Source organism: Aquarana catesbeiana, linkage group LG08, assembly GCF_042186555.1.
Source record: "Aquarana catesbeiana isolate 2022-GZ linkage group LG08, ASM4218655v1, whole genome shotgun sequence".
In the NCBI taxonomy this organism is placed as follows: domain Eukaryota; kingdom Metazoa; phylum Chordata; class Amphibia; order Anura; family Ranidae; genus Aquarana; species Aquarana catesbeiana.
In genome coordinates, this window is record NC_133331.1 from 54700990 (window position 1) to 54716251 (window position 15262).

The window sequence follows — 15262 nt, forward strand, 5'->3', positions numbered from 1 at the left end:
ACAGTCTTTTTTGTGTGTAAAAGTGATATTAGGCATACAGATTTGCATTGTATCTATGCAGTGTGTAAATGTACCACCTCTGTATGTGTACACAGCAATAGGACAACAACAGCAAGAAAAAAACGATTAAATATACAGGGCTTATAACCTTTCATATAGTACTACTACTACTACTACTACTACTACTGGTTGTTTAAATGATTTCCTTCTGTGAATGAGCCCCAGTGACAACTGTAATTTACGTTTCCCATTATCTTGCATTGCACAGAAGTCGTACAGGCAGCTGCCATCGGCTCTGAGGTTCACCAGCATCCAGGACACGCCAGAGATGATTCAGGCCCGGATCAGCTACGATCAGGCAGTCGATGTAAGTCTGGAAATTGGCCGTTTAGACACGTGTCTTTTCTGAATGTTACCTGTATACATCCCATGGCTCCCAGATCTGTAACTAGGAGAAGAAGGCTGCAGGGGCAGCTGTCTGCTCCAGGGATGAGAGACCACAGGGGGCTCCATATCTTGTTTAGGGATCACTGAAGCATAAGGTCTGAATGGGCCCTACAATAATGACACTAATGAAGAGACAAGAACAGGTTCTGGGTCATGTTCTATTTAATCTATATGTAAGTGATATAACTAAAGGTTTGTTGGGTAAGGTATGTTTTTTTGCTGATGACACAAAGGTGTGTAAAAGTGTTGATATCCCTGGAGGTGTCTGTAACATGGAACATGATTTGGCATTGCTGGAAGATTGGTCAAAGCAGTGGAAACTGCAGTTCAATGTTTCTAAATGTAAAATAATGCACCTAGGGAAAAAGAATCCCCTGAGAGAGTACAACATTGGGGATACTGTGTTAAGCTGGCCATACATTATACAATTGTCTTGTTCAATTTCCTTTAGATTTACCTTCAACTATGTAGTACGAGGGCCTGCCTGATTGAATACACACTAGAAAGTGTTTAGGTGTGACCTCATATTATATGGTTTTGGTAAATCTAAAGAAAGTTGTAGAAGAAAATTGTATAATGTATGGCCAGCCTTAGCCAGCACTACAGAGGGGGTACTTATTTCAGATGATTGCAAAATGAGCAAACAGTGTGACCAGGCAGTGGGAAAAGGGAATAGCATTTTAGGATGCATCACTAGAGGGGTCACCAGCAGGAAGAAGGCGGTCCTGATTCCCCTATATCAGAGGTCTCCAAACTGCGGCCAGTGGGCCGGGTGTGGCCCTTTGCTCACCTTTATCCAGCCCTTGGGGCACTTTTCCTCCCGCTGATCCAAGACACTATTCCTCCCACTGACACCAACGCTGGTGCACTTTTCCTTCCACTGACACTAACAATTGGTCACTATTCCTTCCGCTGACACCAACAATGGGGCACTATTCCTCCCACTGACACCAATGATGGGGCACTATTCCTCCCACTGACACTAATAATGGGACAATATTCCTACCACTGACATTAATAATGGGACAATATTCCTACCACATACACCAGTGATGGGGCACTCTTCTTCCCACTGACACCAATGACGGGACACTATTCTGGCATTGACACCAGCGATGAGGTACTATTCCTCCCACTGAACCCCCCCCCCCCCCCCAATGCCAAAGATGCACTCTTTACTCCCACTAACACCAGATAAATTTCAACTCCCAATGGGCACAGTCCGACCCCCCTAAAGTCTGAAGGACAGTAAACTGGGCCTTTGTTTTGGAGACCCTGCCCTATATAGATTTTTAGTGAGATCTCATTTAGAATATAGTGTCCAGTTCTGGAGACCTTACTTACAGAAAGATATTAATAAAATAGCAGAAGTAACTTAATATGTACAGTCTGGAGGAAAGAAGGGAAAGGGGAGACATGATTGAAAGCTTTAAATACATCAAGGGGGTGAATAAAGTTCAGGAGGGCAGTTTTTTCAATATGAAACCAAAATCAAGAACACAGGGACATGACCTCAAACTAACTGGATGGAAGTTCAAAACTAATTTTAGAAAGTATTATTTTACTGAAAGGGTGGTTGATGATTGGAATAAACTTCCAGCAGAGGTAGTGAGACAGTCAACAGTAAATGGCTTCAAACATGCTTGGGACAAACATAGATCGATAGCCAGACAATAAAGTGTACAAAGAAAAAAACAAAGCAAAAAAAAAAAAAACACAGCAAAAAAAAAAAACAAAACAAAAAAATGGGCAGATGCGATGGACTACTTGAGTGACTGACGTCACTTTTCTATGTTTCTATCTTTAGGATGGATGAATAGTGCGTATGTAAACTTTAGGGCCCATTCAGACCTTGTTGGCTTGGTGCGTTGCATTAATGCATATGGGTTAATGTGCATGTTGTTGCTCATAATGTGCTTTTCATTCGGGTAGCCCATTTAAATGAACAATCAGGCAATGCATCAAAATGTAAAAAAAAACAAACAAAAAAAAAGCAGACATGCACCATTTTTTGAAATGTAGCTTAAGCCTGTTTGTTACAAAGCATGGTTGTGTATTACTGGGAGTTGTAATGTGCTGCAGCCCATGCGTGTTGGAGGTGCGTTGTCTTATGCGTTGGCATATACCATTCAAAATCAATGGCACAGTAATGGGCTAATGCATGTAGAGTGTAAGTGAATTTAAAGTCCATTGAACTTATACCAAAACACCTTTATTTACACTCCTCTGTTGATTCCACTGCATTTCCCCAAAATTTTTATTGAAATTTATTTTTATTGAAATTTGAGGGAAACTTCTAATGTCACTCCGAGCAGCTCCTCTGCTCCAGTAATCTGCTATATTTGTGTTTTCTTATGGTATCTATTTTCACAGAGCAAATACAAGGAGCAGGGGGAGAACATCAAGCACAGATATACCTCCACCGCTGAGCTGCCTGAACTCCTGCAAGCAAAACTTAATGCGCTGAACATTAGCGAGGCAAGTACCTCACTCTAATTGGTGAGCACAAGGCCATGGTAGCAATATTTTATGACAGGGGTTGCAGATTGGCCCTTGAATCATTTTCATTTTGCTTTTGTAGCCCACCCTGACCCCCAAAGGCATATGGGAAACTTCAGAGGCAGGCTGGGCTAGGACTTCACCTCAAAGTGTAGTCCTTGGCATAGTGGAGCAATGTGAACAGACAGGTGTGGGTAATTTTTCTGCGCAAACAAGAAGAGAAGGTTAGGGCACAAAACACACTCCTGGGAGAAAAGGTTAGGGCACAGAACACCTATGAATGTGGCAGACTCCAGAAGACAAAGAGCACTTACAGCCTTCACAGATAGAGAACCTTTAAGCCTTTCTGGCTGCAAGATAGTGGTTCTGCTACTGGCCCATCTGGAAAAGGTCACCACACTTTAGTTGAGGACCAAACTTCTGCCAAGCTTCCCTGGACCCCACTTAGGTTGAAGTTCTTCCATGGCTCTACGATCCCCCTTGCTTAACATTATAGGCCTCAAATCCAGCCCACTGTCCAGTCACAGGGTCATCTTCTTCGGGCAGCAGGCTTAAGAAGATCAGGTATACAACTGTGTCCCTCCCCTAGGGAGGAGGCCTTACTGACTCCCCAAGGCCACTCCTGAATATCGATACCTTCTCCTTGCCTGCCCCTTTGGCAATTTATTTTCCTGGCAAACCACTAGGAGGTTTAAGTATTTATATTGCAACCTCCCCTACTACTTTTTTTTTTTTTTTTTTGAAAGCCTATGGCGTGCATAACACACCCAAAAACTTCACCCGGTGCCAAAAAAATGTGCACACCCATAAAGAGTGAAACACAAAAAAGAGCAAACGGGTACAAGAATGTGCCTGGTCCTGAATCCCCCGGGGCGTTAGGCTCCAGACGGGGACAAGGGTACTTATAATTGGTCCTTCTGGCTGAAACCAGACGGACCCCGTTCTCTGGAGGCCCTGCCGAAACAGACCCACCCAAGTACTAGGTGAGACTCCCCCAAAGGGAGACCCCATGAGAGAGGGTGAACCAAGCCAAAAGGCCTATTATCCACCCCCTCCCAAGACTTTCAGGGCTGGCCCGAGGACCTGCAACCCTACTCAAAACACAGTGCAACAAACCATGTACAAACATAAAAATACAAAAAGTGACAAACATAGGCTTAATAAGTAAAATAAAGTGGGGAAGGAATAAGTGAAGAGGAAAGTGAAAAAGTGGCCATTGTGTGAAACAATGACCAGGCCCTCCGGCCAAGAAAAAAAAATTTCTCTGGTCCCAGCCAAAAGGCCCGACCCAAGAGGCAGGTGCTAAAAAAAGCGTGTTCTATGGTGCAGTGACCGTGGTGCCTCAAACCAAAGTGACTCTCATTCACAGTGATTTTTTGGCAACCCTGGACTGCTACTCCAGGGGCACATACTCCATATGCTTTCAGGACCAACCCTGACCCACGACCCAGACCACAGCCCCCCTACTCCAGGCAGAAAGGCATGAAGTTCAGGGAGCTTGGTGAGAGCCCTTTACCATCAGGCTCCACCGTCGCTCCCAACACTCTTTCCTAATTACATTCGGGAAATACTAACCACCCCCCCTCCCAAAGGAGGAGTAAGTGTTCTCTCCAGAATAACTGTCCATAGCTAAAGCTACCACAATCTAGGTCAGAAGCCCAGGGACCCGACCCTCCGCCCAGACCCAGATGCAGCACCCATCCTCACCAGGAGCACCCTTCCGGACGGCTCAGACTCAACCATCGGCCAGCCCCCAGTATCTGTCAGGCAGCGTGGCATAGTCCCTGCTGAAAGCGCCTTTCCAGGCACTATTACGCCAATTGGAATTGCTGGCTCTCCCCTTTGAGAGTAGCACAGCGCCTCCTCTGGAAACTGATAAGAACAGATATTACACTTGATCTTAGCCAAAAGGCTGAGAAGCACTGAAAATCTGAAATAATAACTAACTAAAAATAACTTAACTATGACTAACTATTAAATGATAGGTAGTAGAATTTCCTTTCAGATTTGACTGCTAGTGAATGTAACAAATGCAAATTTATCCGACGTTTAGAATTATCCGAAATAACGAATGCCATATCTAAACAAATGGAACGTAAGTAATTAATAATGATAAATAACAATAGTAATACTAAAAACTTTTTATTATCATTATTATTAATTATTGATTTGTTCGGTTCTATTAGTTTAGATGCAGCATTCGTTTTTGGATAATTCGTAACTTTGAATAAATTTGTATTCGCTATAATTTAAGCGTTAGTTATTCTTAGTTAGTTATTCTTTCAAATTTTCTTTTTTTATTTTTGTGATTTTCGAATTTACGAATTTTTGAATTTACGAATTGTGATCATAACGAATGACCCGAAAAACAAAGAAAGAAGAAAAACGAATAAAACGAAAACAAACACATTTTACGGCAGTGCACATGTCTAGTAATCTGTGAGAGCGGCAACAATTGGACATACATAGCAATTAAAGTAAAATCTGCTTATATTTTGCCTGCCTGGCCCCCACCCCCATCCAAATGCTAATGACATTTTTAGATAAAAAGTTTTATGTTTTTATTACATACCTTAGTTAAGTCTTAGCAATGCCATCACTGAGTCTCTGTGCTTACCTATGCAATACAGGCAGATCACGGCCAGTGGGAGGGGACGACAGGGTGCTCTTATAAAATGCGCCCCCTTCCCTCATGAAGAAAAACAGAACTGTATTCTCTGATCACTAGTATCCCACAAATTGAGGTTCAGCAGAAGCTGTGGCAATATCACAAGGGACCCCAATTCTTCCAGATCTTTTCTAAAGCATACAGTGTTGGTGCCCTACCCATAATAAATATGGCTGCAGAACCATGCTGGGAGAACTCGCCCTCTCACCCCCAATGGCCAGCATAAGTGATGAGCTAATAGACATGTGCAGAACAAAAAATGTGCTTCAGTTCGATTCGTTATTTACATAAATTTGTTTAGTTAAATTCATTTATTCCGTTTAATTCATTTTCAGAATTAGTTTAGTTTATTCGTATTTGAATCGATTTGAAATTTCGGAATTCAAACTCTAATTGATTCAAATAGTTTTCGAATCAATTTTCGAATAGTTTTCAAATTCAAATAGTTTTCCAATTTCCAAAGAGAATAACATAGAAAATAAAGGAATAGAATAGAAAAAATGGAATAGAAAAGAATACAACAGAAAATAAAAGAATAGAATATAATAGAGTAAAACAGAACAAAATAGGATAGAAAATAAAAGAACAGAATAGAATGGAATAGAATAGAAATTAATACAATAAAAAAAGAATAGAATGGAATAGAAATAATATAACCATTTCCCAAAATTAAAATTGAATCAATTTGAATTTGAATAGAAAAGAGTAGATTAGAATAGAATAGAAAATAACAGAATAGAGTAGAATAGAATAGAAAGAATATAATAATCTTCCTATTATCTATTCCTTTTTTATTCCAATTCAGATTGATTCTATTTGAATTTTGGGAAATGGTTATATTATTTCTATTCTATTATTTGTTTAATTGCTTCTTTTTCTATTTGTTCTAGTCTATTCTTTTCTATTCTATCCTATTATATTCTTTTCTATTCTATCCTATTATATTATATTCTTTTGTATTCAAATTCGAATTTATTCTATTCAAAGTTTGAATTTCGGAAGATGGTTATATTCTTTCTATTCTATTCTATTTTATACTGTTTTTTGGTATACTATTCTGTTATTTTCTATTCTTGATTCAAATTGACTCTATATGAATTTGAGGAAATAGTTATATTCTTTCTATCCTATTCTATTGTTTTATTGATTTCTATTCTTTTCTATTGTATTATAGTCTATTCTATTCTTTTTTTCTATTCTATTCTTTTCTTATGTATTCAAATTTATTCTATTTGAAATTCGAATTTCAGAAGATGTTTTTTCTGTTTTATTCTATTCTTTTTTTTTATTCTATTCGTTTCTATTCTACTCTATTTTATTTTCTATTTTGTTCTGTTTTACTCTATTATAGTCTATTCCTTTATTTTCTATTCTATGTTATTCTCTTTGGAAATTGGAAAATGATTTGAATTTGAAAACTTTTCGAATTCAAAAACTTTTTTAAATTGATTCGAAAACTATTTGAATTGATTTGAATACGAATTTCGTCCTAATCTCTTTCCCCCCTTATTTCGGATTCGTTTAAATTTGGTACTTTTGTAATTTGGAAATTCGAATACACCTGAATTTCCGGGAAAAAAAAAATTCATTTGCATTTCAATGCGGAGCAAAACGAACTGCACATGTCTATGAACCAAGGATCAGGCTAACAGAACCACAAAACAAGTTGCCAATGGCAGCTCCCATGTTCCTATGTTGACAGGTCCCCTTTAATGTCAGCTAATTTTTCTTAGCGGCAGAAGGACTGCAGAGTAAATTCACATTTAATTACATCAAATTGTTTATTTCTCCATCAGACACGCTACAAGGAGTCATGGAGACGTCAGAGGGATGGAGGATACAAGCTGAAGCTGGACGCCATCCCCTTCCAGGCTGCAAAGGCATCTGGGGAAATAATTAGCGAAGTGAGTTTTCTTTATACATTATACATCCCCGGGTGAGATAATCAGCAATCTCCAGACTCCCTGTATGACACTGAAGTTAAACAAGCGAAAAAAAAAAATCCCTTTAGGTCTGCTCTCTGCTGTGGAAGAATTTACTGCAAAATACTCACCTGCTTCTGTTCTGTAGAGGCAGAGACAGACTATTCTACTGCTGAAAAGCTGAGTCTCTGCTGATCACATGATCAGTCATTGGGGGGGGGGGGGGGGCACTGCATCCCTATCATCACTGTAGACATGCAAAACACTAAATCATACGGCTGACTTCATGAAAAGAGTTAATCCTAAAAGCAGGGGGATGAGGATTGTGGGAAGTATGGAGGCTCCTGGATAATTACTGATTGCTCCTTCTTATGGCGCGTACACACGATCGGAATTTCGGCCCGCATGATGAGAGTTTTTTGTCGGAAAATGCGACTGTGTGTATGCTCCATCGGACTTTTGCTGGCCGAATTCCAGCCAGCAAAAGATTGGGAGCATGTTCTCAATTTTTCGGTCGGGAAAAGTTCCTATCCGAAAATGCGATCGTCTGTGGCAATTCCGGCGGACAAAATTTCTACGCATGCTCGGAAACAATTCCACGCATGCTCGGAAGCATTGAACTTCATTTTCTCGGCTCGTCTTAGTGTTGTACGTCACTGTGTTCTTGACAGTCGAAAGTTCAGCGAACCTTTGTGTGACCGTGTGTATGCAAGGCAAGCTTGAGCGGAATTCCGTCGGAAAACCCGTCACATCTTTTTCCGACGAGAAATCCAATCGTGTGTACGTGGCATATAAGGAAATTCTTGCGTCTGTTGCATTCATTTTTAAATAGTTAAAAAATATTTTAAAGGGAAACTGTCTAAATATACACTATACTGTATTCATCAGTTAAAAAAAAAATATATGCACTATACATTAAAACCTTGGACTGTGAGCATAATCCGTTCCAGAAACATGCTTGTAATCCAAAGCACTTGTATATCAAAGTGAATCTCCCCATAAGAAATAATGGAAACTCAAATGATTCGTTCCACAACCATTTATTTATAAGTCCTTCAGTTTATAGTCCATATAAAAAAATTATAGCAATGTGACCAGGTTGTGTAACCATAAAATGTCCATCCACAAATGGAAGCCTCCACAAGGGGATTAGAAGCAAAATCCAGTAGAAGCTGCAGAGTATTAAAGAGAAGAGAGGCGCCTCTAAGTGTAGCAATATGGTTACATTTAATGAAGGTACAACATTTAGCAACTCACATGGTTGATGATCAAAAGAGGCACATCTAAATATGCAGGGATCCGGGGTAAAGCGCTTCACATAGACCCGCTCTCACCACTGTCAGTCTGCAATCGTGACCGGGAAGACTACCCTGCAGTAGAGCGATCTAAAAACGAGGCTTGAAGCGCTCGTGGAGCGCAGCATGGAAGGGACGACGTCTATGGCAGTGTGGAGGATGTTCTGTGGACAGCTTTACCCCGGATGCCTGCATACTTAGATGTGTCTGTTTTAATCATCAACCATGTGAGTTTCTAAATGTTGTACCTTCATTAAATGTAACCATATTACTACACTTAGAGGCGCCTCTCTTCTCTTTTATACTCAGTTGTGAAATGACGCTACTCTTATATCAAGACATTGCTTGTATATCAAGTCACAGTTTTGTAAAATTTTGCTTGTCTTGCAAAACGCTCTCAAACCAAGTTACTCTCGAACCAAGGTTTTACTGTACTGTCAAAAGTATTGGGACGCCTGCCTTTACACACACATGAACTTTAATGGTATCCCAGTCTTAGTCCGTAGGGTTCAATATTGAGTTGGCCCACCCTTTGCAGCTATAACAGCTTCAACTCTTCTGGGAAGGTTGTCCACAAGGTTTAGGAGTGTGTCTATGGGAATGTTTGACCATTCTTCCAGAAGCCCATTTTGAGGTCAGACACTGATGTTGGACCAGAAGACCTGGCTCGCAGTCTCTGCTCTGAGTCATCACAAAGAGGTGTTCTATGGGGTTGAGGTCAGAACTCTGTGCAGGCCAGTCAAGTTCCTCCACCCCAAACTCGCTCATCCGTGTCTTTATGAACCTTGCTTCAAACGTACATAGCCCTTCCTTGGACATGACGTCAAGGAACAGTCCACCAGCGGAGTGTCATCTGCTGGGGGAACTGAGGATCAGGTAAATTAAAGTGCAAGATCTCTCTAAACAAGACTAAACAAGCATATAACCCTTGCAGTGCCGATGAATGATCATTTTAAAATTTCATGGGCTTTAAGAAATGTATTTAGTGATGTGTTCTGATTTATTTTTTCAGTATAAATATAAGGCGGACTTTGAAAAGTCTAAAGGAAAGGTGATCAGTCTTCGGAGACTGGAGGATGACCTGAACCTCTCACACACTGTCCATGCCTCTTCTCTGCTCAGTGAGGTAAGTCACCCCCCTCTCTGGCCACCTACCAACATCTTCTGCCTATTGAAGAAGGGGGTCCCATAGAATGGGGAGGGTCAGCGGGACATGGTCAAGGCCAAGTCTCAAAAGATACCTCAGCTCAGCCAAGGTGCCTGTTTCTCCACCGTAAAGTAAATCAAAGTCAAAACAGGTTCTACTCATTATTGTTACCCTGATTAGAAGATTGGTGTAAGTTCTAAGTCACTTTGATGAGAGCTTATGCGGGGCTGAGGATTTTTTACTCACCCCCCAATGGGCAACTGGCCACTCTGTCACTGAGTGATGCATTGTGTGGGTAAGTCGCATGTTCCCCATACTGAGGAGTACTGCATATTACCCTTTTCTCTAACAGACAGAGCACCTGGCATGCTGGCATTTAGGTGAACCTATTTCTTGCTCGTAATGGGTTAAGCACAGGTTCACTTTAGTGGAAGGACAGCACCATTTAGAAGCTGTTATTATAAGTTATTTACACATTGTTACATCTGGCACAAGGGGTGGGCAGGAGGGGCAGCTGGTAGGACAAGACCTGTGACTGGCAACCAGTGGGCCACAGCTTCATGTCTTCCCCTAAAGCTACTCTTTTCTGCTCTTTTCACTACTAGTGAATATCATCACACTAGTGACCCCCACTCTGAGCTCTCTCTCTCTTCTAAGCGGGCTTAAGGTTCCACTCCTCCTACCTATCAGCTTGTAGAACACTACCACTGAAAACATGATTTCAGATACCATGATGTACCAACTATCAGCATGGATGTCGCACCACTTCCTTAAACTAAATCTCTCTAAAACTGAGCTATTAATATTCCCCCCCGCCCGTGCCCCCCTCCATGACTTTTCCATCAAAATGAACAATGCAACCATCAGTCCCTCCCCTCACGCCAGGGTACTAGGTGTAATCCTAGACTCTGACTTGTCATTTCAGCCTCAAATCCAATCGCTGTCAAAAGTTTGTAGAATTCACCTCTGTAACATCTCTAAAATTCGCCCTTTTTTAACAAATGAAACCACCAAGCTCCTCATTCACTCCCTTGTTATCTCTCGCCTTGACTATTGCAACTCCCTTCTCATTGGCTTACCGCTCCATAGGCTATCCCCTCTTCAGTCTATCATGAATGCTGCTGCCAGACTTATCCACCTTACCAACCGCTCAGTGTCTGCCAACCCTCTACTTCAATCCCTACACTGGCTCCCAATCACCCAGTGAATTAAATTCAAAATTCTAACCATAACATACAAAGCCATTCACAACTCTGCCCCAAGCTACATCACTAATCTTGTCTCCAAATATCGCCCAAATCGACCTCTCCGCTCTTCTCAAGACCTCCTGCTTTCAAGCTCTCTCATCTCCTCCTCCCATGCTCGTCTCCAGGATTTCTCCAGAGCCTCTCCCATCCTCTGGAACTCGCTACCTCCATCTATCCGGCTATCCCCTACTCTTGCTACCTTCAGGCAATCCCTGAAAACTCATCTCTTCAGGAAAGCCTATAATGTCTCCAACTAATCTCCTACCACTTCCAACAGCTCATTCCCCACAGTTACAACCTTTTGTACCACCTGCCCCACCCTATTAGATTGTAAGCTCGTCTGAGCAGGGCCCTCTTAATCCTATTGTATTGTATTATAACTGTATTGTCTCCCTTTTATATTGTAAAGCGCTGCGTAAACTGTTGGCGCTATATAAATCCTGAATAATAATAATAATAATAATAATAATAATGAAGTCTGTAAAATGAATGCTTCCTGTATGATACAGAGAGTCACAAGGACTGTTTGGTCAAGGCCAAGTCTCAATGAGTGCCTCAGCTCAGTCAAGCTGCCCTGCTTCTTCTCAAAACCTCTGAATTGTGACTCTGCACTGCCATATCTCCGCACAGGTTCAGTACAAGAAAGGCTTCGAGAAGAGCTGCTCCCAGTTCCACTTACCAATGGACATGGTGAACCTGGTGCACGCAAGGAAGGCCCAAGCTTTGATCAGCGATCAGGATTACAGGCACCTGCTCCACCATTACACGACCATGTCTGACGACCTGCGGCTACTGTCTGCTAAGAGAGCCTACGAGCTGCAGAGCGAGGTATGTTTACAGCAACTGGGATTAAACAAATTGAGTAAAATATTAAACGTCTTTATTTCCTGCCTAGAAATATCAGATGACTTGATTTTAAAGCAAATTTATTTTCCAAAATGTTGTCAGAATTTGACCTCTAATTTCAAGATTTGAAATGACCATTAAAAAAACGTAGAAGTATGGAGCACTCCTGACTGTGAGGCCCTGCCACCGTGTGACATTGCTTTGTTAGTAAACAGTCATGTGATTTCCGAGAAAGTGCTGTCATAGTGGTCACTTGACTTTGTTTATAAACAAGGGTTAGGGTCTTCTTTAGGGCTCTTTCACACATAATGTCCGTTTTTGATGGACTCCGTTTGCTCAGCAGAGATCGCTCCGTTGATCCCCGCTGAGCTGGCGGATGACAAGTCTGTCTCTGTTCACTGTGGAGAGACGGACCTGTCAGATCTCCGCTCTCCGCCATGGGGGATCGTATGAAAAATGGTCTCTCTGTCCGATCCGCCAGACAGATGGAAAATAGGGTTTCCATCCATCTGAATTTAGCGGTTCGGTGCATATCAGAGGTCAGCGGACATGTCGCCGCTGACATTCGTCGATCCATAAAACTGTATGGAGCATCCTTTCAGGTCCGCCTAAAAAACTTACAGGTGGACCTAAACGGTCCGCATGTGTGAAAGGGAACCTTAGGGTTAGCACTTAGATTACCAATGAACACAAGAACAGGTGTAGGATAGTTGAAAGGTGCTTCTGTTACCCACAGGAGCCATTTAAAGCCCATTGCAGCCTATATTCTCTACATAAAAGAGCCATGTGTATTCTTCCTGGAATCTCGGTGAGCTTTGTGTATTTCTTCCAGATCTGTGCAGTAATCCAGTGTGAGACTTTTCCTGTAATAGAGACCGGTCACTGCTGCTCTCTCTCCCTGTGCAGGGTGACTGGTCTTGTCTCCGCCCCCTCCTGTAGTTTTCTGCAGGAAGCTTTTAGTGGGTGGAGCCTGTTGGGCCCCTCCCACAGCTCTGCTCTCTGCACAGGCTATGTACAGCACAGTGATGATGTCACTGCTACTTTTACAAGGTAATATCTTGATTTGCAAAGGCATTTGGTGAACATTAAGTAAATTTATATCCTTTGTGGCTGGTCATGAATATATTTAAATTAAATTGTTTAGGTTTAAAGCGGAGTTCCACCCAAAAAAGGAACTTCCGCTTTTCGGAATCCTCCCCCCCTCCGGTGTCACATTTGGCACCTTTCAGGGGGAGGGGGAAGCATATACCTGTCTATTACAGGTATTTTGCTCCCACTTCCGGGCATAGATACCCGAATACCTACGCCACTTCCGGCTCCTTCACCGCCCCCCCCCCCCCGCTGTCTTCTGGGAGACACACAGGTCCCAGAAGACAGCAGGGACCAGTGGTATCACGCAGTGCGAGTCGCGCATGCGCAGTTGGGAACCAGGAAGTGAAGCCGCAAGACTTCACTTCCTGATTCCCTTACCGAAGATGGCGGCGGCAGCACCCGAGAGCCGAGGGAGAGATCAGCTTTGGGTGTCGACACTGTGGGCGCCCTGGACAGGTAAGTATCCTTATTTAAAAAGTCAGCAGCTGCAGTATTTGTAGCTTAAACTTAAAAAAAAAAATTGGTGGAACTCCGCTTTAAAAACACAAAAAAGCTTAAATTGATCTTTCAAATTACCCCCAATTAAAATGATTTTAAATGATCACCTTGTAAAACAGCCCATTCAGTTTAAAATATAGATTAAAGGCAAAACATTTGTGTATTGATATAAAAAAAAAAAAAAAAAAAAAATACCCTTTTTCCCTTTTTATAAGTGACCATATTCCGTCTGTTCTCAGATGCATAAGAGGTGGGGGAGGAGAAGCAGCAGTACACTGAGCTTGCCAATGAATGACTGTGCATCAGGGGCATGTCAGGACAAGTCTTATCATTGGAGGAGAACAGGCTGTGTTCCCAGCATAGCTAGAGAACTGACCAAGGTGTGCTCTCCTGCTTAGTGTGGTCAGTTTTTATTAGGAAAGCAGAGGGACTAGCTTGAACACCATGGATTTCACATAAAGGAAGCAATACAAAGAGAACAGGAGACTTTCTCATACAAGTACATGGTACAGCAGGTACATATCAGGAATATGAAGTGTTAGCCTAAAAAATGCTTTAATCCTCCACAAAATGCATATAATTCATACCTGTCATTGGCAGTCATATCAGCATAGAGATATTGAGGTGAATAGGTAAAGTAGATCCCTAGGAAAAACTAGTGAGGAGGGTTAGACCCTCTGTCAGGTTTTATTGCTCGAGGCCTTAGATCTCCTATTAATAATATCCAGTGTTGTGAGACCATCCTATTGGTCAAGCTTTGGTCAGGATGCTCACATCTTCCAGCGCCCCCAAAATGAGGGGGTTCTTGAGAGACGTTCAAATATATAAGAAGCAATAAGAATATCACAGCAATGGTCTAACATTTTTTTTCATTAGATAGTGGAATAAGAAAGCCAATCCGTTTCGAGGGTTCAGACTCCCTTTATCAGGGCTTACATATTATATAGCCTCAAAAATGTCTGGATGCAACTGCATTGTGATGATAGTTGTGTATATATATATAATTATTTCCCACCACCAGCGGTCTGTGCAGCGCAGAGAAACTGCTGGTGGTAGTATTTTTTTACATATAACTATTATCAGATTCTAGTTGAGTGCTTCCATGTCTTAGGTTATATAATACATAAACCCGGATGAAAAGGAAGTGTCGGACACCCTAAAACACATTGGATCTAATATCTAATAAAAAGACTTTTTGACCTTTGGTGTGGCACTCTTCTTACTTATTAAGGCTTCATGGCTTTCTGGGCTCCCCCATTCTATTTCTCCTGGTGACCCTGGTCATGTGATGGGGAAATCCAAACTTTTACAGTTGCCACCAGAACCAAAATAGAGGGGAAATCTTCCAATGGGGATAGCTGTTTTTGTGACAACTGTACATCACTTGAAGATATCTCCAGTATGGGTTTCCTTTAGGTATGAGTTGGTAGCCCAGCTTAAAGGAGAAGTATAGCCAAAGCTTGTTTAGGCTGGGCTTCTCCTATGGATCACAGGGCTGCAGTTCGTTTTGCACTCCTGTGACCCATTTTCAGCAGAGAGTGGGCTGAAGTCCGCTCTCTGCTGACGTCACGGTTTTCAGTCCAGGCCCCCGCATCATCACG

The 15262-nt window shown here is 41.9% G+C and overlaps 1 protein-coding gene and 1 pseudogene across 1 annotated transcript in view; one reads left to right on the forward strand and one right to left on the reverse strand.

The window, feature by feature from the left end:
• Positions 1-15262, forward strand: part of NRAP (nebulin related anchoring protein) — a 140772-nt gene that overhangs the window by 90320 nt on the left and 35190 nt on the right. The window contains exons 26-30 of the mRNA XM_073595871.1: positions 269-367; positions 2821-2925; positions 7411-7518; positions 9844-9957; positions 11856-12053. Coding sequence (XP_073451972.1) covers positions 269-367; positions 2821-2925; positions 7411-7518; positions 9844-9957; positions 11856-12053 — 624 coding nt within the window. The remainder of the gene's footprint in view (positions 1-268; positions 368-2820; positions 2926-7410; positions 7519-9843; positions 9958-11855; positions 12054-15262) is intronic.
• LOC141106955 (U2 spliceosomal RNA) lies at positions 4768-4870 on the reverse strand (annotated as a pseudogene).